The sequence below is a fragment of the Mchenga conophoros genome, linkage group LG5 (genome assembly GCF_057382185.1).
Source record: "Mchenga conophoros isolate Kocher_MC1m ecotype Shallow Benthic linkage group LG5, M_conophoros_male_GT1.1, whole genome shotgun sequence".
In the NCBI taxonomy this organism is placed as follows: domain Eukaryota; kingdom Metazoa; phylum Chordata; class Actinopteri; order Cichliformes; family Cichlidae; genus Mchenga; species Mchenga conophoros.
In genome coordinates this window covers 23,959,123-23,982,395 of record NC_140530.1, presented here as the reverse complement: position 1 = coordinate 23,982,395, position 23,273 = coordinate 23,959,123, and the positions used below count along the sequence as shown (strand labels likewise).

At 44.6% G+C, this 23,273-nt stretch overlaps 1 protein-coding gene across 1 annotated transcript in view; it reads right to left on the bottom strand.

The window, feature by feature from the left end:
• Positions 1–1,064: 1,064 nt before the first annotated feature.
• skib (SKI proto-oncogene b) overlaps positions 1,065–23,273 on the bottom strand; it is a 28,714-nt gene continuing 6,505 nt past the window's right edge. Inside the window, exons 2-7 of the mRNA XM_085274384.1 lie at positions 3,149–3,256; positions 2,883–2,983; positions 2,516–2,745; positions 1,803–2,077; positions 1,478–1,708; positions 1,065–1,351 (exon numbers count right to left, since the gene is read on the bottom strand). Coding sequence (XP_085130510.1) covers positions 1,130–1,351; positions 1,478–1,708; positions 1,803–2,077; positions 2,516–2,745; positions 2,883–2,983; positions 3,149–3,256 — 1,167 coding nt within the window. The 3' untranslated portion in view covers positions 1,065–1,129. The remainder of the gene's footprint in view (positions 1,352–1,477; positions 1,709–1,802; positions 2,078–2,515; positions 2,746–2,882; positions 2,984–3,148; positions 3,257–23,273) is intronic.

Below are 23,273 nucleotides of genomic sequence, written 5' to 3'. Positions count from 1 at the left end.
GGTTCTTTCTTTAAAAAGTGCAATTCCTTTTTCTTAAAGTAAAAAAATATATCTCCTTACTTCTGTATATATGTAGAAATGTTGTTCATATAAACAGCAACTGTTGATTTAAGAGCCCTAAAGCCAGTGACGAAAAATGAATGTGTGTTATTGATAGGCAGCAAATTATCGCTAAAATATAAATTATTTTATAATACTCCATAGAAAATCAGAAGTACCGCATTTTAGCATAAACAGAAACTACTGAGAGTATTTTTTTCTTCCTCTCTTTTAGGAGTGTTTATAGATTTAACTAGACTAATGTGGGCAAGTTTCATCTAACTTATTGTTTATTTAGCCAAAAACATTACTGGATAACAGCAACAACAAAAAAACAAAACAACGAAAAACGTAATACTTCCATAAAATATCTAAGAATAAAACAGTGGTGGACCTGAAGGCAGCCCACAGAACCTCCAATACTTCAGGCTTATAAAATACAAAAGGTAGATAAGCTGGTTTACATGCGTACATGTTTATATATGAATGTTTTTCTTTTTTTTCCCCCTTTTTTTTTGTTGCTTGTGGAATAACAGTGCTGCGTAAGCAGGAATTTCTTAAAAAGGACATCCTCTACACAGTTATAAAAAGCAAGCGGATATTAAAAGTAAATAGTGGTAAACTCGTGTGTCTTGTTTCCAGTGGTCTGCAATGACACCTTTGTGTGTACCAGTATATTGTGGCAACAAGAGTTTCATCAACTGCTCACCAGGCGCAACGTGTTTCTTCCCTTCATATTCAAGTAGTGTTATGTAGCTATATTTGCACATCTTAGAATAGCTTATACTGAAATGAAATCCTTGCACGGCGTCGGGTGTCTGACCGCAGGCTCTGACGTCACCGGAAAGATGTGGTTTTCCATCGCTGAAGAAAGTCTCTCGCAGTTTCACGCTCTATTACATGCTCGGACATCGTGCTGCTTTCCAGTTCATTTGATAAAATTCATAATGTCATAATAATAATGACGTATACTGTATCATAATGTATATGACTAATTTTTTCCCCCATACCAAAAACACTCTTCGTTTCTTTTCCCCCTTAAACATGCTCCTTTTACTGAATCTTTCTGTCTCGTTTTAAATGTGCAACTTTAGGATCCGTTGGTGGGTTGTGCGGTCTGTCTGTGCGCCTCTGTGCTCGTGTCCTTGCATTCTCCAGGAAGGATGCCGCCGGCCTGCAGGGCCAGCTGGGTTTGCAGGTCTTTGACGACGCTTTCCAGGCTCTGTCGAGCTTCTCTCTCCTGCTGCAGCTCCCGTCTCAGCTGCTCACGATCGGCTTCTGCCTGTTGCAGCTGCACATGAAGCTCTTCAATCTGCGCAACACAGGAAGCAGCAAGATTAAATGAACGGCAGCCAAGGAATGGGATCAATAACCACAACCGAGTGCACAATATTTTCTAGTGCTCTCGCTGGCTTTGGTCATCTTGGGGGCATCTCACCTGAGTAGAGTATTTGACCCGGAGGCGTTCGGCTTCGCAGCCTTTATCGCAAACTCGCTGCTGTCTCTCTCTCTCCAGCTCTCTCTTCAGCCGCCCACAAGACTCCTCCGCATCCCTCATCTTCCTCTCCCAGTCCACGCGAAGGCGTTCGATCTCCTTTCGCAGGTTGCGCTTGGCCTCGATGGCCTCGCGAAGACGCCCCTTCTTAGCCACTCTCACAAACTCCAGCTCCTGCAAAAACATTCGAATCATCAGAGTTGTGAAAATGAAATCCAGTGAAGCTTTAATATTATTTAGTTTTGGTGAGATTGGTCTCACGGGTTACCTGCTGAAGGCTGCGTTTAGCTTGAAGAGCAGCTGCCAGCTTCTCCTCCTGCTTCACTCTCATCCTGACAATCTCCTGCAGGAGTTTTTCCCGCGCCTCCTTGGTGTCAAGACCAGCATACAGCATCTGTCTCATGGTGTCCATCTCTGGGCAAACAGTCCCTGGCAGCCAGGAAGGCCTCTCCTGAGCCCGAGCCATGCTCTGAGGAGTCAGAGTCTGAGACACACTGGTGCAGGCAGACGGAGGTGAAGCCAGGGAGGAAGACTGCACTGGACCTGAGGACAGAGAGAGGTTTTTTATTATTAAGATTGTGATGAAACCCCAACAATATTAGTGTTGTGATTCTCAAAGACTCAACATAAAATTGAGATGCTGCAAATAACCACTAACAGAGAAGACAAGCGTTACAAAAAGCAGAAGATCATTGATGTTCACTTGTTCTTCTTGCTTTGCATCTTTAATTATTTGCTACAAATATTTGCATTTTTTGCTACATAAATAGAAAGCCATTATTCCTCTTGTACTTTCCCCCCTTGACACCAGGTGGCGCAGCTGCACAGGAATCACCATGAACAAGCCTGCTCCTTTACTGTGCAATAAAAGTTGGAATCGAAGAGTCTGTGCCCTATATACGCTTTTTCTAAAGCTCAACTACAGTTTATTTTTGTGATTACACTTCAAAAAAACCAGAAAAGATGGTGGGTGGTACTCACCATCATCACAGTCATCCACATCAATCTCTCCATCTGTGTCCATGTCTTCGGCTCGGTTGGTGTTGCTGGAGTGGGCCGGCTTTGTTGTAGGCTGTGCGTCACCATTATGCAGCTCCTGCACGGAAATGGCAGCTGTCCCCCTGTCAGGAGTGTTGCTGTCCTTGGGATGGACCGCAGGGGCCAGGTGGGCAAATGCCAAATTGTGTGTCTCCTGATTCCTCGAGCACGACCTGTGAGGATAATAAACACAGCCAGACTTAAAGCATTTAAATGCTAAAAAAAAGGGGCTTGATTAAAGAGGAACTGTAAACAGTTTTAAGCTGTACTTAAAACCAAAACTGTGACATCTTTTGTTTGGAAGGCTCACCTCTCCACCTCATTCTTGGCCGGTTTCTCTTTTTCTGCTGGCTTAGGAGACCAGGGGCGGAAAGCAGAGGGCCTCTGTTTTAGTTGGACCTGTTTCAGATCCTGAAGCAACACAACAACACAACAAGCTTGGATAAACTCAGAAAACTGCTGCTAGAACATTCATTCAAAGGCCCCTCTTTATTCAAAGAAGCCAGATGAAGAGAGGCCTTAGATCTTTAATCTTTTAAATTACACATAAGTTACGCAGACATATAGTGTACAAACCTTGTGTGCAGACTTTGACAGTGACTGGAGCCAATCGGGTTTCCTGTCTTTGTCAGCTGACTGCAATTTGTCGAATTTGGACCTCTTGGCTCGGATGGGGCTGGGAGACTGACAAGGGAGAAAAGGGGAGTAAACGATTAATCATCACGATCCAGGCAGAGATACGGCACATCATAGACAGCTGAGAAAAACCACACAACTTCTAAAAATGCTACAGTGTGACTGTAAATGGCATTATTCATGAGCAACTCATCAATTTGTCAGCACATGTAGAGATGTTTTACAGTAAAAGAGCAGAAGGTCACAGAATGAGAAAATATTGCAGAGAAGTCTCAGAGAGGCGAGGAGGATAGACGATGCATCTGTGCAAGCGTTCAGCAACAGAGCCTGGCATGTCTGCATGTTTGTGTGTGTGCGTGTGTGTGTGAGAGCAGGGCTTTGAGCTTAGCAGACACTCAAGCTGGTCTGGCTGGCAGCCAGTAAGGCTACATTGCTCCCTGCCAGGCAGGAGAGGCGCCGTCAGGTGGAGAAGATCGACTCCTCGAACCACAGAAATATTGCAATCCAGAGACAGAGGCAGACAGAGAGGAAGACAAATTAAAGTAATTGCACTCAGATCTGACAGGCGATCGAGTAGAAGTGTTCTAAAACGGCTGCACTTTAACACAGAGCTGCCGAGTCATGTGCTGTTTGAGGGCGAGCTGAAAACCTGAGGAGGGAAGAAGCATCTGCCTTGTTAAGTGCCACAAAACACTGAATCTCACAAGCTTTTTCCCCCCTTTATCTATGTCGTATGCGTGTGTGTGGCAAGTTGCAGATCCATGTGCTGTGATAGCGAACATCCTCAACCAGGTCTGCACTTGTCAGACAGAGGATATGTTTACCTAGGCAGGCACAGAGGCCAGCACAGACCTGCCGGGTCGTTCTCTTACTCACTACTATGACATCCTGCCTCCAGGAATGGCAAACACTCCCATCTCCTTGTCTGCGCGTGCGATTCGAGACAAACGATTACTCTGTTTACCTTCAAAATCCTCAATGAGAAAACACTCCCTTTGGTGTAGTTGTGCAACCTTTAATCGCCAATTGCTGTGATCACCTGGAGATGGATATTAACAATAAACTTCATTTAGTAGGAAGCCCAGCCGGTAATGAATCACGTCTCACAGATTTGCAGCACGAAGCCAGACTCTGCGTGAGCGAGCGTGTGTGCGCTCACACTGCTATGAGTGGGTGTTGGGACATGTGGGGAAGTGGGTGGCTGCGGGTGTAGACACGCATATGTGCATGTGGGAGGGTATGGAGTGAGTGTGTGTGATAAAGTGCGGTTAGGGGTGGAGGTGTTAAGTCAGGTCTGGCACTGCATACCTGAACTATAGATACCACGTTTGAATTGGGTTAATTTACAGTTTCACCTATTAGGAAACTGCTTACCGTCACAAGTGAGTAGTTTTCAATTGTTCTAGTAAATCATTTAGGTTGTTTAAGCCTTTGATGGAAATTATGGCTGGAATCTTTGACTCTTTGACATTTTCTAGACCTTCCCGGTTTGATTTGAGCCTACATTTGTAAGCTTTATGAAGTGTACATGACATGTTTGTCTGGACACTCCCCTCCAGTCTGCCTGCCTTACAAATGTCTCTACCCGTCTAACCAGTCACCACGGTACACACACACACACACACACACACCCATTTACAAGCCCGCTGGTTGGATTTGCTACTGTAAGGTAGTTCTTTTAACCTAGATTAACCTCCTGACTGTGTTTAGCAGTGGTGACTCGACCCCTCACCTGCCTGACTCAAGGCTGGTGGTGTTCTAAGAACTGCTGCCCTGGTGTAATAAGACTCTGTAATTACTGCCGTGACTGTTGTTTTCCTGACAAAGGATGTCTGCCTGTCTGGTACTATTTCTACCCTGAGGTTTGCAGCTCCAGGAAGGCTACGAGCACTAGACATAATAGAGCCAGAAAACAGACACTCCCAGACACCACAAGGGACCTACTGGCTAAATATGACACTGACCTCACAGGAGAGCAGCCACATGGGCTTTACTCATCACCACATCATAGACATAGCATGGTCATGGAGTCAAAACACCCCCCCCCCTTATACATCCTATTGCCTCGCAGGCCCAGATAGGACATCCATCCCCATTTCTCTCACACTGGAAGGAGAGGGAGACTTCCTCTGAGGAGTTTGCTTTGGCTGCGTCCCCTGTGGGAACTGAGAATTGAGTGGGAGGGGGGAGGTGAGCCAGAAGAGGGGGGACCACAGAGGAAGCACTGAGCTGAAGGAATGTATACTTGAAGGCCAAGTACAGCCTCCCCTTTCAGACTCCATTCAAGCATTGCCCTTTTCAACTCACTATTGTATGATATTTCTTTGAGGCGCTGTAATGAGGGAGCGGTTCAAAGCAAACCTGTAGGCTAAACAGGGTCTAATAGCAGAAGGGCAAGAGCAGGCATGTTTTATTTTTTAATTAGTGCTACATAATGGCGTGGCAATACAAGGATAAGCTCCAGGTTTTTTTCCACCCCACAATCTTATCCCGGTGTGGCAAACACACACAACACAAGCATATCGATATCTGTTCAAAGAGCGCAGCGCTCGACCTGCGTGAATCACGATTTCTCGTCATCACGCCAACTGGAGCGTGATTTTGACTGAGCCGTTTTTTTCACTTGAACATGGATGTAATCAACAATATTTGTTCAGTGACTGGTGATATGGGACCGGCGTTCAGCACGAGGGGGAAAAGCCTAATCTTAACATGGTTAACTTGGTCAGTCGACGTCAGCAAGCATCATACTGCAGATGATGGAGATTAAAGTTTAATCCCTTAGTTTCTCCATAGCAGCATACCAGCGTCCACAGAGCCCCTGTGAAGGGCTATTTTCTCGACGCACGCTTCATCTGCCATTAGTGAGAGACGCCAGAGGAGGAAGTGAGAATGGAGGGGGATGTGAGAGGATCAATGAAAGCATGAATGGATGCGTAGCAGGCAGGAAAGTGGGTGGATGAAGAGGGAAGAGGTAGCTGATTGGAGTGTGTGTAAAAATGTATGACCCTAACTCTTGAAGTTTGAAACTATTTCTGGTTGTTGCCATTATTCTATCCATCCATCCATTCGCTTCCGCTTATCCTTTTCAGGGTCGCGGGGGGCGCTGGAGCCTATCCTAGCTGTCATAGGGCAAGAGGCGGGGTACACCCTGGACAGGTCGCCAGTCTGTCGCAGGGCGTACACACAGAGACAGACAACCATTCGCTCTCACATTCACTCCCGCATTCACACCTATGGGCAATTTGAATTAATCAATGAACCTATCCCCATTATTCTAACTTTCTCATTTCTAACGTTAGCAAAAACGCAGACACAACCAATCAGGCAGGTTGAACAGGCACAGGGTTTTAGCGAGATCATGTAAGCCGGAGATGTGGAGGTTAAACCGAAATTATAATATGCAAGTGGCAAGGGTCCAAGTGCAAGTGCTCATGCCATTTTTAAAACCTGTTTCTGTGCATGTTTCTCTGTCTATAAAAAAAGATTAGGTGAGAACAGAGTTATTATTGTTATCTATAGCTTTAGGAATGATGCACGACGAGAAGATTATCACCTCTTTCTCTTATTTATCTGTCAGTGAAATATGTTAGCGTTAGAGCCAGTTTCTAGGTAGCTTAGCTTAGCTTAGCATAAAGACTGTGAAGATTATAAAACTGCTAGCCTGGCTCTATACAACAAAATTACGATAAACAATTTATATATCTATATCATGTGATTAAGTGAGTGTTTGGGTGCTGGTAAGCAGAGTGGCTAGATAAAAAAAGAATAAAAATGGCATGAATAATCTAATCTCTGAGCAACAAAACAAAACGCTAAGAGCTAATAAGCCTGTTGGATCTGCTGAAAGGGTAAAACTGAAACCCCTAGCATCTGTTGTGCTACTAAAAAAACACTGCAATGAAATTATCAAGAAACAAAACATGAGGCAACACTCATATGGTAAGACCAAAATAGCTGAACTTCCTGCAGGGCCCCAGTCATACAACACCAACGTATGCTGCATGATAGCATGGCATTAAGAAAAGTGCACAGCAACAAGACACAACAGTTTCAGATTACGGCCTCCTTTCCCCTCCTAAACCCCTGAATGTAATCCCCAGATCGACATGTGCTTACTGGGGCGCTGTCTCACTCAAGGGCACACCAACTGGCATGGCTCACATGGGTAATAGCCTTAGTTGGAAGTGAAGGAATACTAGTTTTGGTAATCTGATCCCTATGGTTTGGTGTGGACGGTCACAGGGATGCCTTAAACGCTCTATTCGGCTCTCACTGCATAAATTGTACGACAGTCCCTTGATTTATATAAAGCCCTGTGGTCACTGTAACAGCTGGGGAAGTATTATTGGTGTCTGCCCAGAATATCCCTGAAACTTCATCCCATATTCCACACAGATACCGGGGTAGCTCTCATTTCCCCTCTCTAAAGCTTAGCTTAATTTATCAATTTACTGTGTCTCTGCTTGAGAATATTTTGTTTACGTGGCTGAACTGAGCCATGGCAGCGTAGCCACACAGAGACAGCCGCAGGGCCAGGCATAAGGACGGCATTACAGCGGAGCTTATTGGATTGTCCTAATTGTCTTTGGGATTGAGACTTGATGAGGTCTGAGGAAGATGCAGGACAAGCTGGTGTTCCTAAAGGTGGAAAATCTCATCAGATGCACACAGCCTGACACATATAGCTTAATGGCAGAGGAGCAAAACAGTGCAATAATAATAATAATTCACTTATTAATCCTGACAACGTAACAATATTTTAAGACCCAGTCTTTAAGTTTTACTTTGCTGAAAATAGAACAGGATGTTGTACTGATTACAGTTCGGTGGCAAAATGCTTGACTTTGAAGTTGCAATAAGTGCAAATTTGATTTTATGTGCCCACAAGAGAAAAAAAAAAAGTGAAAAAATTTTGCATATAAGCAATGCTACAATGGGCAAATCCAGACCTGCTGTTTAATGACATTGTTGCTTGTATCCTTACATGCAAATGTCATCTTTTCGTGTTTTGACAGTGCAAATACACGTCTATTGCTTTGACATTTCTGCACGTACTTCACAATGCCATGGCTGTAGAATAATAACACTTTAATAATATTTTCAGCATTTCGTGGTTCCCTATGGGGTCATTTGAATAGCCAAGCAGTTAGGGTCCCTGTCATTATCTTTCTAGTCTTTTGCAGTCACTGTCCACTGCTGTCAAATAAAGGGTTAAAATGCAGAAAAGAGCTGGTTACTGCAGTTCTGTCAGGAGGTGGTTCTGTCAACCACAGGGTGGAAAATCTCAAGCCTCAATTGCACAACCAAAAGCAGTAAAAGGATGGCGCTTTTGCTTCCTTTGATAGGTATTGTGTCCTACTCATGGAGGGGGTTGATAGAAAAAGTCCTACATCACTTTTAAGAGTTTTAAGAGTTTGGCATGGACAGAGATTTTTATAGTAAAGATTGCACTTGTATTCTGTTGGGTTTAATTCGCCTCTTTCAATGCCATCATACATCACATGCAAATGCGGATGAAAAAATATTAGGGCACAATAAACTCTCTAATCTTTTGATGACAAGTTTCATTTTTACGATCCTCATCATGAAAAAACTTGTTCCTGAATAAAGCGAACTGCTTGTGTGCGCATGAAAAGATCATCTCGGCGGTGAGAGCAAACACAAAGAAAGATTACTGTACTACTGAATGTGAATTCCTAGTCAGGTCCAAACATGGCAACCATAACAACGGGGACATGCCCGCCGGCCTTTCTTACAGCGGTGTTGACAGCGGTGCCCAAATCACTCTCTCCCTCAGAGGATGACCTCACACTAGGAAGCACTCATAAGTTATTTCAACAGATATGGAAACCCGACACTAAAAGACGTGAAGCAGATAGTGCTGCAGATTATATTTTATTAGGGTGAGCATGTTCGGTATGGTTGTGAGTCAAAGTTATCTTAGGAAATGAAACGTGCTCTGTGACTGGTGTATTTCTAGACACACATAGTGCCAAATTCAGCAGATAGTTGTCTGAGCCCCCCTGCTGTACTCTTGGAATAAGAGAGTTAGAAATCAGACCAGATCTGAAGCAAGACGCGAGGCAGTATCTACTAACCGGTGCGGGCAAAGAAACACTCGCTCTGTGCCACGATCTCACTGGGACATACCACACGAATGCACAGACACAAAGCCTTTATGTTTCTGTAACATTTAGCACACTTATAATAATGTAAGAGCAGGCCGGACCAGAAGGCCTGAGGGGATGAAGGTTAACGAGAAAGACAGAGGGAGGGAGAAGGAGCTATGACTCACTCTATGTAAACGGAAAATAATTTGATAACCAGAATGCGTCAAATCAACATCAAATATATTCACACAACTTTTGAGAGCATCACACATAGAAATAAAAAGGGGTCTATGGGCAATACTCACTACATATGGGTGGACTTGAATGGTACTTAAAGAAAATACTTTGTCATTTAAAAAAAAAAAAGAGCTGCAACCAGGCAGTTTTATAAGCATCACCCCAGATTTCGATTGTCTAAGTGCTCTGGAATTGAAGGGAAAGCTGTGAGAAAGCTTTTGTCCGGCCAACCAAAATGGTTACCAGACAGCCATGTGCTCCAAAGTACTTCCAACACCTAAAAGGAGAAATTCTAGCCCTTTCTCTGTTATTCTAACGCCACAAACGGATCAATATATTTCCTAATTACTTCATTTAATGCACCAGCGTTGCAGAGAAAATCACTGCGTTAGCGTGGCCGTATCCCGAGTTTCAGACGCGTGTGTGTGCCTTCACAGAACTTGATCTGTGTTGTACGGCAGTGCCAGCAACGACATTGCCATGCAAGCTTAATCCCTTGGCATTACACTGACCCTCATCTGATTCTCCGGCGGTGGTGCACTTGTGTGTTTTTAAGTGATCTATAACCTCGATTTTACGTCACAGTTTGAAGCACAAATACGATTCATTTAAGATGATTAGTGATATTCTTAAAGTTAAAAGACCTGCAAATATCACCCACATTTACACCTCTTACTTACAGACAACACGCTCAATCTGGCGTTAGCTGAGCAGCCCTGATGTTGAACATCAGCGACAGCAGATTTGTTGTCTTAAAAGAACAAGGAGGTGATTTCTAAACCCAAAAGCTGGAATTGTTGGAAATAATTTGAAATATGTAATAAAAAAAACTGCAATAATTTCCATTCTATAAATGTAAAAAAAAAAAATAAAAAAATCTAGAATTAAAAAACATGGTGCTCAAGACAATGGTGCTGACATTAATTTTGTGATAGAGCAGCTAAAAAAATATATCTGTAGGTGTATCAGTAGGCTTCATTTATGGAGGCTTTCCAGCAATTTAAAAATTGCTCGGAGCAGCAGAGGTCAGAATACCATATCTTTTACTCCATAAAAGAGGTACATCGCATGCAGTTCAGCTGCATATTATGGACTCTCTGTTAGGCCGTGAGCATCTTTCAGTCATCAGGGTCTCAATGTGCTCATTTTCTTGTCAAAAACAAGAAAGGCAAAATGGTTTATGCTGGCTGGAAAGTACCTACCATGCTGGATAAACTGACCCTTATATGCTTACAGTTGTTAAATTAAGTCTTTATGAAAATACTTTCAGACTGAATGAAGAAAATAGTTATTTACACTATGTGGGAATAAAAAAAAAAGGGGGGTGGGGGTAGGAGTCAGTGGAAAATCTGTTGATTTGTGACTGTTGAGCGATGAAAGACACGGGTGAAAATCTCTGATAAAAACGGACTCTGTTACTTCCAAAACACGATGTGTTAACAAACATCATCTAATCAGAGGACTGATGTCTTCCAACTGTAAATGCCGATAAGCACATCCCAGCCTGTACCCAGGGATGTGTGCACAGCTCTCTCAATGTTAGCGAAGCTCTACAGTAAAGGCTGTGAGTCCAGTGTCTGACTGGCTGAGTTTTAATCCTGCAGATTAATACTAATGCCACAGCAAAGAAGGCAGATTGACGATTAACATGTCACCGGATAACCTCTCGGCTCTCGGTAACCCAAACACAAACAGCTCCAAATACACAGACCATTATATCACTCCCAGTACCTGGTACTAGAAGACTCCACTGCACCTCCCTCACAGGGCAGAGACTGTGAGGTTTGCACAGGAGGCGGCCTGGGAGCCCGGCATCGTTGAGGAAGAGCCAGGCCTCCAAATTGAAGGACCGCTGCTTACATATGGATGTAAATTGAAAAAATGAAAATTACGTCCGAATTTTACATACACAAGAGTCAAATGGGATTTATAGTCACCATTTCTACATTTTATTAAACTACAACAGGGCTGTAAATATCAATTATGAAAAAAAGCATACATAGTAAATCTTGAAGTCCTCATACAGGTATTAAATTCAATGGGTTGCCAGGTTTGCAGCGGTTCATTCTTGTCAGTATATTTTATTCTCTTCCAGTCCGATTTTGAAAGGAGATAACATCTGTAAAGATCTGGGTTGGTGCCATGTGCTTGTACTTTCATCCAGATTAGTCTCATGTTTTGCAACATCCAATTTCAAATCCAAGCACGTGGTTTCCATACTGATTCAGGCTGCTTCGCCTCACTTGCTATTTATTATGCGAGATATTTCAATTATTTATTCTTTGGTTTATTCTGTTTCAGCATCCAGCGAGCATGCTCTCCTCTGCTATTCTGGCCTAAAGGCACACATCGTTTCTCTTACTACCATCAGTACCCTTTCCAACTACAGCCATACCCGTTAATCAATCGGCTATTCTCATTATACTTTGGTATCTTCCCACCGTTTTCATTACTGACTTGGGTTGCCAGTTATTTATTTCACAAAATAATATCACAACTTCCTTGGATGTTCTCTTGCAGTTCTTCATAAACCAACATTGGATTGCCATCCTTACATTCTATAATGCAATTTTTAGCCAGAATTGTACATTTCCATTGTTCCCAGCAGTCATGATATTATTAATATACTTAATGAAATCCAATCAACTGTATTGCACTTTGTTCCCATTGACCGTCTTATCTAGTCAACAAAACATAACACCTTTCCTCACTGAAATGCCCAACTGCTCAGGAAACTTACCTTAGCTTAAGAAGATATTTAATTAATCATTAAGAGTTCAATTTAATCTTTAAGAAGACTTTTGAGGGTCTCCCGAGTTTGGTGGCTATCACAGATCTGACTCAAAGCCTGGGTTATAATTGCAGCGGTCATACATTCATCTTCATTCAGACTGTTCACCAGGCTCTTCGCTGTGGAAATCACTGAATATCTGAGAAAGACTAACTTACGGCACAGTTACCCGCAGCCAATTTAAAGTACAAGCTGATGATAAAAACCCAGTGTAACCAATGAGTCACTGAGGGGATGGTCATTTTTCAAAATTTTAAAGCAGCTCACTGACCAGCTGAGGAGCGGCTTGCGGTGCCGTGCCTTCACGGTAATACGAGCCACATGACCACATGCCCCCCTGATCAGGCAGCGGAGAGGAGGGCAGGTGGCAGGTTTATTTGGAAAGATGAAAATGGGATGAATACCAGAGGTTAAGAGGTGTGAGGGGATGGAAGGGGGGTGGGGCGGGGGGGCAGAAGGGGATTTGGGGGAGGAGGCCATAAAAGTTGTGAGAGGGCGAGGTGAAGTTAGGGTCACTGCTCACCCAGGGTCCCATGAGATGTAATTTCACCAACACAGTATACATCCTGAGAAATTGCTCAGGAGCTAATTGGTTGAAGCAAAGTAATAAATCCTGCTGAAATTTATAGATACCATTCTAGGTCATTTAGCTGAAATGCAGCCTTCCTGGTCACCAGCTTAGAGGAGCTAATCTTTGTTCCACCAATGGCGTTTCTATTTAAACAGTGAAACACTATTAAAAAGACACCTGATGGGAATTTTAAAGGCATTCTTTTTAATTATCTTTGAACTTGAAATTTAGCCTCCAAGCCTGTAACATTGTATCATTTGTGACTGCAGCGCTGCATAGTAGGCATTTTCCCAGATGCAAAAGAAACGCAACCAGAAAGCTGCACGATTTGAAATGTGCTAATGGGCCCATTTAAATAGACGGGAAATGGTGAGGGAAAAAAATAATAATAAAAGAACTCACATTAACGAGCAATAAGGAGCACTGACGTAACTGAAGAGAACGACTCCAGATGGGGGGAAAAAAAAAAAACGCCCAAAACAAGAAAGCCGCTAAGTTTTCTACTTGTTCAACTAATTAACTGTCAACCTATTTTCAAAACAACATTACGAGTTACGGCGTCTGAAAATGTTCTCCTCTCGCTGGCAGACTAACAATCTGGCTCAAATGTACGACGACCTCACAGTGAGTGTGTGTATACAGTAATATTTGACAGAGATCAAATAGCATTTCACTTGTTTCCACTTGTTAGAGGAATTGTCTGTAAGGGAAATAGGGGATAAAACACCCACAACATCCGTTCCTAAGATCACACATTCCATCCTTAAACACTGGTTTTGTGTCCCTCCTCCATTCATAGGAAAACATATCTGCTTACAGAAATAATTAGGTGAGAGGGCTCGAGCCGAGCCGCTTCCATAAAATGAATATGAGCGCTCTAAAATGGAGGACTGAAGGGGCTGGGTGGTGGACCGCAGCACCTCATGAATTCTGCGATTTGCCGTCTGTTTCTTCACTCTAAAAAATTCTTGGAAATGTCTTTTCCTGGATGATTTTATTGCACAAGAGCCTGTGTTTTTCTCCATGGCAACCACATAACAGTAGAGCCCATAAGCTCTGACTCAACAAACAGAACTCCACAAAATACCCATTTCAGCGCCAGGGTTTTCCCCCCTCGCCCAGCTTTCCTGCAAAACCCTGCCTGGGACAGCTTTAAAGCAGAGGCCAAATGATCGCACTGACCATGAATGAAGGCACATGCTGGGATTAATCAGGGCAAACATGTGACATAAGCTGCAGAAGATATGTGCGGGCAAGTAGTCTCGCGGGCTCCCGACGAGCCTCAGGTGCTGCACGGGTTCAGCCTTTTTGTGGACTGGAGCCATGGCAAGTGGGAAAGGCAGCAGCTGGGTTAACCTGCAGGAGCTCTGCTATAAAGCAGCAGCAGGTTCGGAACAAATGCACCAAACAGAGCATTATGTAAAAGTCTGTCTCTCTCTCTCGCTTGGTGGGCTGAGTTGGAAGGACGCAGGCGCTCTGTGGCCCTAATGTAGCCGCTAAAGGGGAGGCAAGCTAGGGATTAGTGTTGCAGGCAGGCACAGGCCTCAGCGGAGGGCATGATGTATGTAAGTATGTAATCTGCATGGCCTTTCCTCAGACAGCAAATCTCTGAGTCGCGACGTACTGCAGCACTGAAAACAGTCCTGCGAAAACGGCGCTGTGAAAGCAGTCGGTCCTGTTCTCAAGATTTATGCAACCACATCGTTTTCCAGCAAATTATGCCTCGTCTACTCTAAAGACAAAGTTACTCGAAGGAGACGCTGTCCTCCCACCATCTGTCCTTGAATCATACTCATCATTTAGCACGCCAGACGAGGATTTAGTCCCCCCGCTTTCTTATTGGTGAGCCGTCAACCTTCATGTCTTGACTGGTTAAGGCCATTCCTAAGAAAACAGGACATGTCTGCTAAACTGTAACTCAAGACAACCGTGAGCTAGGCCACAGTTTCAGCTGCTCTCAGGCAGCTGCGAGGCTACGCGCATGTGTGGTTTCTCTCAAGTCTTGCGAGTCTTTCAGAGGTTTCACCCTTGCAAAAACTCCAAATCAAACAAAATTATCCTTTATTTGTTGCATATAAGGTCATTGCAAAGGGGCATGTGAGGCTGCCAACTTTTCTGTTTGGTTCTCCCATACTCGCCGTTTACCTTGTAGTGAACACAGAGGAGTATGCCACAGGGAGGGGAGGCCCTACACAGGAACTCAATAATAACTTTCAGCAGTCTAGCCAGGAGGCTGGAAGCCCAGACTGCGGCTGTTCCCTCCTGTCCTCATACCTCCCTCCACATAGCCCCACGCTCCTCCCTTTACCCCCCTCCTCCTGCTGGCCTGTGTCTGCTCCACAGGACTGATGCATTCTGCAGACAGGCCAGCGCTCTTAAAGAGACACAGGCCACATTTTTATCCCCTGAATCACTGCAGTGGACGGAACCACTAAAGAAAGAGCAGAGTCCCTCATTTCCAGCCTCTCAATCAAGAGCCTGTGCTTTATTTCACTCCTTTTCCTAATGCTCGAGACGCTCGCGTGACGCAAAATGCGAGCTGATAAATAGGCCAAAGTATGCTGAGAGGCTCTCCGTGAATCTGTGGCTGGATTCTTTGACTGCGCCTGCCTTTGAAGGTGCCTTTGATGCTTTCTTTAAAGTTTGGCAAGTGCAATCAACGATGTTGGCATCGAGAATATTTAAGATCATTGTCATGATAATTCTTGGAGACACTTCAATAAATCATACTGAGGACTTTGGAATGACAGTAACACCACCGAGGGTGGAGCTTTATAAATTGCAGCTATTATTATTGTTATTATTATTATGATGACTACTACTGTGGTGTCTGCCTCAAAGGGCACAGAGACGACTCCAACAAGCCACGGATTCATCAGCAGTTTGACTTTTTGTCTGGATAACTGAATAATTAAATTGACGTTATTAAGTGTCCAAGTGTGCTTGAAAAAAATAACCTGAATTTATATGTGGATTAATAGTTGGCAGCGCATCTTCTATCGACCCGCTAATTGATTAATCTCATTGTGAGTGCAGCCCTTAAAAGCAGCTTTAGTTCAGCTTCTACTTCTGCGTTTTGTCGGGAATAAGTAAGAAAATAAATAAGAAAACAATATTTTAACTTAACAGTTTTTTTTTCAAAATCTTAATAAAATAAAAATCCCACTTTTTACTTTCTTTTCCCCCTATTTTATGAATTGCACAGAGCATAAACACTGTGTGAGCAGAGCCTTGTTGAGCGTTATACCACGGCAAGGAAACGATTAAAAATTTAATAGCGCTGAGTGACACAGAAACCTACAAGGGCGTGCCTGCCAAACACGCTCTCATTCTTTCGCCGTCAGCACTTTTCTTGTCTTTGTATACAGACTGCATGAAGCAGCAGAGGGTCTAAAACCCCAGTGGCAGACTGGTGAGAGAAAGAGGTCAGTATACATAATTTATATTATTAGCAAATTGACTTTTACTCCGTCTTTTAATTAGAGCGTTCATATTACGCAAACGTATGTGCACGTTGTGACATGGAAGTGTTGCACAAGGTTAGTGTAAGTAATAACAGAGTGGCATATCCCTCCATTAGCTAAATATCCTAAAGGGGCTAAAGGGTTAACGCATCTCAGCTGCAGCATAACAACAAATGAAGTCTCTATGGGAGGTATCAGTGCCAGAGTCAGCAAAGCTGCACAGTCCTCTGCAATGATAACCCCGTTCTGGAAAACCTATAAGGCTGGGAATCCAGCTTCAGATGGACCAGACAGCTCCAGCTCAGGCTCTTAAAAACTGGAAAAGAAATCACAACTGAGAGTCTCTGGAGTGTCTTCATCCCTGAAGTCTCCATGAGCATCCTGCTCTCCTTGAGCTCGACCATTTTCAAGGCTTAACAATGTTGTAATTACCACTTAAGGTAAAATGAAGCCACCACCTGACTGTGAAGCCGTTTCTGGACAAAAGGAGAGAGAGAGAGAGACCCTGGATCTGCAGTTGTCCAAAACAACTTACTGTTCGTTACTCTGTGGCGAGCAGGGTGCTTTGAGAGAGTGACGCATACCCAAACAACACCATGTCATTGAATCACCCGTGTTTACGCAGCCACATAATCCTGCACCATCTGTAGGACTTCAGTCTCGTCCTCTGTGTAGCATAACAAGCTAACAGGCCAGCTGACTATAGTCTCCTGAAACACTTTTAAAAATACAGCGGGCTCATAAAACAAAACGCAGATGTCTCGCCCAGAATACATCTCTATTCACAGCAGCAATAGCAACTTCACGGTGACGTCCTCTCCTTTGCCCTCGAACTCCTCACCTCCTCCACCTTACCAGGCAGATGCGAGATGAGAAAGAGGCAATGAACTTCTGACCTGTCATTCAGACTGCAGGGGAAGCTTTGCAGCTCGAGGGCAACCAGAGTCCACCATCCACTCATGTCTCTCCTCCCCTCAATGTCTCAACCCACCATCCCATAAAGCTCCACTAAAAACCTTCTGCTCCCCTCTTTTATGGCTGCCAGATGGTAGGGAGGCCTCCTTGCCTCTGGACTTGCCTCTCTAGTCTAGTAAAACCAGTTGACCTCGGTAACATAACAACTGCTATTTATGAAAAGGCTTGGAAGACAACACACAAACATCCTGCCACCGACGCAATCCAATGCCATCTCATCTCCCAAAGAGCCCTTTTACAAGATGAGATATGTATGGAACTGTACCCTTCCACCAGGGGAGGTGGTGAAGTCCAGATGGAGAGACTACACCCAGGTACTTTTTTTTCTTTTTCCCCCTGTGAAGGACTTTTATTTGCGTGTCTTGGGTGTGAGCGCAGGACTTTGGCAGCGTCTAAAATTCTCCCTGAGAAACGGGGAAGCAAAACAAACAGAGCCGTCTGCATTCAGGTCGGAGCTGAACCGCAGAACCACAGTCTGGCCTGCGGTTCACAACATTCTGTTCCAGCACTGACTTCACCTAAAACAAACACTCTCAACACCCGTCCACCTCAGCCAGAGGCAGAGAGGAATCTGAGGAAAAGTTTAGATTCGAACTCCATTAACAAATGTTCCCCCCACCCTCTCTCTAGCACAGCTACTTCTCGGACTGATGTTTTCACCGAGCGCTGGGCAAACGCAGATCTTTTCACGCACTTGTCACTCGTGCAGGACTTGTCTCCTTTGAGGGCTCAGAGTGAATCCAGTGCTTGAAAGGTAACCGAGTGGGGTGGGAAAGAGGGTTAAAAGGCCACCGATCACGTTGCTATAAAAGAGCAGTCAAATTAAAAGCGTCCTATTACTGCAAATAATTTAAGGTGATTATCTGTCCTTCCAGTAACGGCTTTCTAACCCCTTTGCAAGGCTTGGATGCCCGTCCCCCCTCTTTTATTAATTCTTCCTTTATTTGTTCTACCAGTTGGAACCTACCATTTATGTCCTGCAATTCAACCTGACCTGCAGGCAACCCCTGCCATGGCTGGCAAAGCCATTAGGCTAGCTGTGTCTGTGGGTTATTAGTGTGATAAAAGTTTACTGTTGCTCCAGCCACTCTGCCCGGCTGCCATTTAATGCCTCTGAACAGCAGGTCTATGGGACCTTTCACACAGCAGAATGGGCCTGAGGGCATTTGTTCAGTGGGCCAACTCACGAAACACACCTAAGAGTGAACTATTTTAATCGAACAAGACACAGACGGGCAACGAGGGCAAAGAAACGAGGCTCTTATCCAACCAGCCTACATCGAAGTCGGGGTGATAAATCAAACTAGAGCATCCCTTGTGCGATGGCTTTGTGAAAATATGTAGACGAGAGGGCTTAGGGGGGTGGTGGTTGTCTGCGCTATGTTTTCTCCTGTGCGGCAGAAGTTGTGGGCAGCCCAGCTAACTGCAGCCTCAGCACTTCTCTCCATATTCTCCAGTTTCAGGCCAAGAGAGAGAACAAAGGCAAAGAGCTAAGCTGCTGCAGAGGTAATGAGGACAGAGGCATGCAGCACAGGAGTGTGTGCCCTCAATAATGAGTGCTGCTGCAGTCTGTGATGGAGTCCTGTTGGACAGCAGAAATAAAAATCCATGCAGCTGCTCTGAGCAGCCGCTCTGCCTGCCCGTAGTCTGCTCACAGACAGCAGTAACTGACTGACTGTAGCCCACCCCTTTTTACACTGCAGCTCTGTCTACCACAAAATGGAAACCACAGTGTGACTGGAATTTGCTTGGAGGCACATTGAGATCCATGTAGCGAGGCAGTAAAACTACATTAAAACTGTTAATTCCACTGAGATTCCTTAGCGGCACATTATCTGGGCATATTACTGTACAATGTTTTTAACAGTTAAAATCAGCAGGTAAAAGACTGGTCAATGGTTTGAAAAAAAAATTCTGCCCGACTTAAAAACAAATCTGTGGCGAGATGAATCCGCTGCTAATGATGCACTGTGGAGAAATCAAGCAAAACGTGTCAGAAGGCAGAGCTGAGTTTTCACAAATGACACAAGCTCATCTCGAAGAATAACAAACACCGCGGGCTGTGCTGTGAAAAATGTTATAAGAAGAATGGAGCCGCAACAGACTAAAGGGAATCCACATTAGTGCTAGAGGAGAATCCCAATTAAACTCGAGGATGCACCCTTTATCTGGAGCATGTACCAAAGTCTGTACCCGGCTCACCAGTTGGATTCAATAATGCGGTTAAAAAGAAAAAGAAAAAAAAAGCCTATACGAAGAGAAGAATTTCACAGCAAAAATAAAACTCTGAACAGAGGAAGAGAAACTCCAAAAAGAGTCTTCCGGAGTTGGTACTCATTATACACTTATCATTGTGTAGGTCTAAACAATGCTTGGTAAGTTTTTTTTATTGCACTTTCAAAGCGTCATGAGTTACTTCAGCTTTGTTCTTGCAGACGAAGCTCCACCTCACTGCAGCATTTCTGGAAAACATGTGCACATCCTATGTGTGTGTGTGTGTTTTTAAAGTGACTAATTATAGCAGTTATTTGTATTTAGTGATGATTTTTAACAGGTTTGTGCATTCTAATATTATTTACCCCCAAATGGTTTTAATTTTAAAGTAGGAGGCATTTCACAGAGAGGCCGTTTTTGGCAGTTCTTGGCTGTAAAGCTGTGTCAGTGCTGGTCCATGCCAGCCCCACCCCATTAAGGCCGAATCCTGCACATCATGTGTTTCCACTTTACTGATAGGGTGGAAATGACCTCAACGCAGTAAAAGATGACAGGGGTGCTAGCGCTGTTCACCAGATGTGAGCAAAAAAAAAGAGAGAAAAAAGAGGGGGAGGAGGAGGACGACGAAGGGGAGAGAAAACCATTCGCCTGAAGAATTTACTGCAAACCCCTGAAGAGCCCTGTGATTGAGGGTTCAAGTCAAGCTCCAGAGGTTCCTGGTGTATCTCAGAGGCACTCAGGGAGCACATACCCTCCAAGCTTAGCCAGATACAGAACTGCACGCACATACACACAGAGAAACATACACGTACGTATCCAAAAAACCAAACTGTCATTCCACTGCACCTGCTTGCAACACAAAAGCCACTTCCTCCCACTGTGTCCGGCCAAGGCCCTTTATCCCAGCAGCCTGCACCACAACACAGGCAGAGAAATTAGGGAGTTGCATTGATGACAGGGCGGCTAATCTCTTTGGAGGGACTCATTATATCGGCAGCCTGTACAGTTCAGCAGCTGAAAGGAGTGAATTAAATATGGACATTCAGAGATGGGCGTCTTTGTGAAGATGAGTGCTCCAACAACGCCCTGCTACCCCTGGAATAATTCATACATTCCATATGGGACAGATGCCTCGACCAGACTGTTATCTCTGCTTTCAGCCGACTGGTACGAGGTCACAAGTGAACCGATTTTCTTCCAAATAGATTTGTTTTATTGTCTTATTTTTAGTTCAAAACTGTCTTCCTATGTTTTTTTCTCACTCTTGTCTCAAGCAAAGAGTCTCATCAGCTCACGAGAGGTGGCATGACCTTGTACTTAAACACATACTCCTGTGCTGCAGATTAAGACTGTTGACGGCAAAAGGAGAGGTGATTAGTTTTGATGGTAATCTTTAAAGCAGCTTGATGTTTTTTAACATGATGTATGCACTAGCGCTTCCCTTGACATCGGCTATACACAGCTTAAGACACTGGGCTTATAATAGTCCCTTCATTATAGGATAAAGGGTGGGCCTGCTCTATTTCAGTCCATGGCTGCCTGTATCTGAGCTCGTCGACTGGCTGGAAATAAAGCCAGACGCTTGTCAATGCTACGAGCACAAGGGAGGGAGTCTGCCCTGCCTAGACAGCCGGCACAGCAAGTGCAGCGCAGGGACAATCTTGAAACTATCAGACACCTGCAAAAAGGTGGGGGGTGTGGGGAGGTAACCTCAGCGTGTGAGCAACCGTGGCCTATCTTTACGCCTGTCTTTTTAAATATAGCCACTGGTGTGCTGAAAAGAAAGAAAGAACAGACAGCGAGAACCTAGTGGGGCAGGTGGCCAGCTCATGAGATGGATGCATTTGCAAAGTTACAGTACATTCTGCTTTTGAATGAGGTAATAAACAAGACCGGCAAGGTCAAAGAGGGAAAAGGTCCACCTGACCAAATGATACTGTGGCAAAGAGTGGCCATGACGGGTCCTGGGGTGAGTTTAATACTGAATAAATAACGTTTCTCTACCCCCCCCCCCCCAATCACTGCAATAGAGTCTGCTAGGACAGCTGTGCTGAATTCATTTGATACGGGTGCCTGCTGACAATGCTGCATTGCTTCGTCTCTGCAAGACAACATGTTGAGCTGGCCTGAAGAGCTTACGGGGACTTGCACAAAATGATTGAGCTTCTACGACCCAAAAGCTGTAACCAACTAAGAAAGTAAAAGTAAGCGAAATAAAACTCCTAAGAGCCGCATGGTACATGCATCTACTCAGGAAGAAGACACAGTGCTCTTTTACCAGCAGATACACAACATGATAGAGATCTTTCATAGCACACAGCCCATCAGGAGAGAGACAAAAATGTAGAGCCCACCCATTTGTTCATTTAGCAGGCTCTTGAAAGCCTAGAGGATGGTTATGAGGTCATCCTGACAAAGTAGCACTCACTCCCTATCTATCTATCTATCTATCTATCTATCTATCTATCTATCTATCCATCCATCCATCCATCTGAGTGAGACCAGCAGCTTTTGTACCAAAGGAACAGCACAGTGATACATGTGTGGCATACTGTATGTAGGCCAGTCTGAATACAGACCGATACAGCATGTGCTCACTACAGTGGAGGTGGAGATCTAAGTATAATGCAGTGTGAGGGGGAGTGCAGTAGGAGAACTCAGTGTAGGAGAGCCTGTGTCTGTGTCTTTGTGAGTACGTGCGTGTGAATGCATGTGTGTGTGTCCTACAGGGTTGAGGAGGTGTCAAACTGAGGAGGTGAGTGATGGTGGCGAGGCAGAGGAGAGAGAAAGAGGTGGTGTCAGTCGAGGAGGTCTCAGTGATGGAGGGGGGGAGGTTTACTCCGTGCTGACCTGTGGGAGAAGTGAATGTTATGCGAAGTGGAGGAGGAGGAGATGGAGAAAGGAAAGCATGAGGGCAGCAGGAGGAGGAGGAGGAGAGAGTTGTCGAGTCACAGTGTGGAGGTCACAATGAAAGAGGATGGGCAGTGAATGGAGACGCGTTAGGTCTCTGTACTGTAAGAGGTGTGTGTGTGTGTGCGCGTGTGTTTGCGTGAGTGTGCGTTTTGGCGTGCTACTTTTGAGCCCACCAGCCAGAGAGCATGAAGTTCTTATTTAGCACAGGAAGAGCAGCTCTGCTTAGCAACCACAGGCGCCCTCCAATCACAAGCATACGGCGCAGACTCTGACTGAGGACGAGTCCTTCCTGGCAGTGTGTGGAGTCTGACAGAGGCCTCTAAATGTTGTTCTCCACACCTGCCCACATGCAGAAACATATACAAAACAGATCCAGAGCCTTTTCCCCCTCCCGCCAGAACTGAACACGAAGCTTTTATGTCACAAAAAAAGACAAAAGTGCATTCGCGCCCGTCTGAGTCGCCTTGGCTACACCGTCTTCTGAACTTTGCAGAGAACTCAAAGTTAATCTAAACCATCCTAATCCGAAAATAAATTATGTATATCCCAAAGAGCAAGGTAGTCGTCCAAATCCCTAAAACATTTATTCTTCTTTTTGCCGCAGCCACGGCACTGTGCATCACCTCAGCACTGCCCCAGTTATGACTGAACCGACAGCAGCCCCCCGATTGTGATCTGCTAGCCACCAAAACAGGAGGCACAAACAAGATTTGGACCAAATGCTGTCTGAACACTGAGCAGTCTGTTTGGTTTAGCTGCGTGAGCTAATCCTCCTGATAGCTTTGAA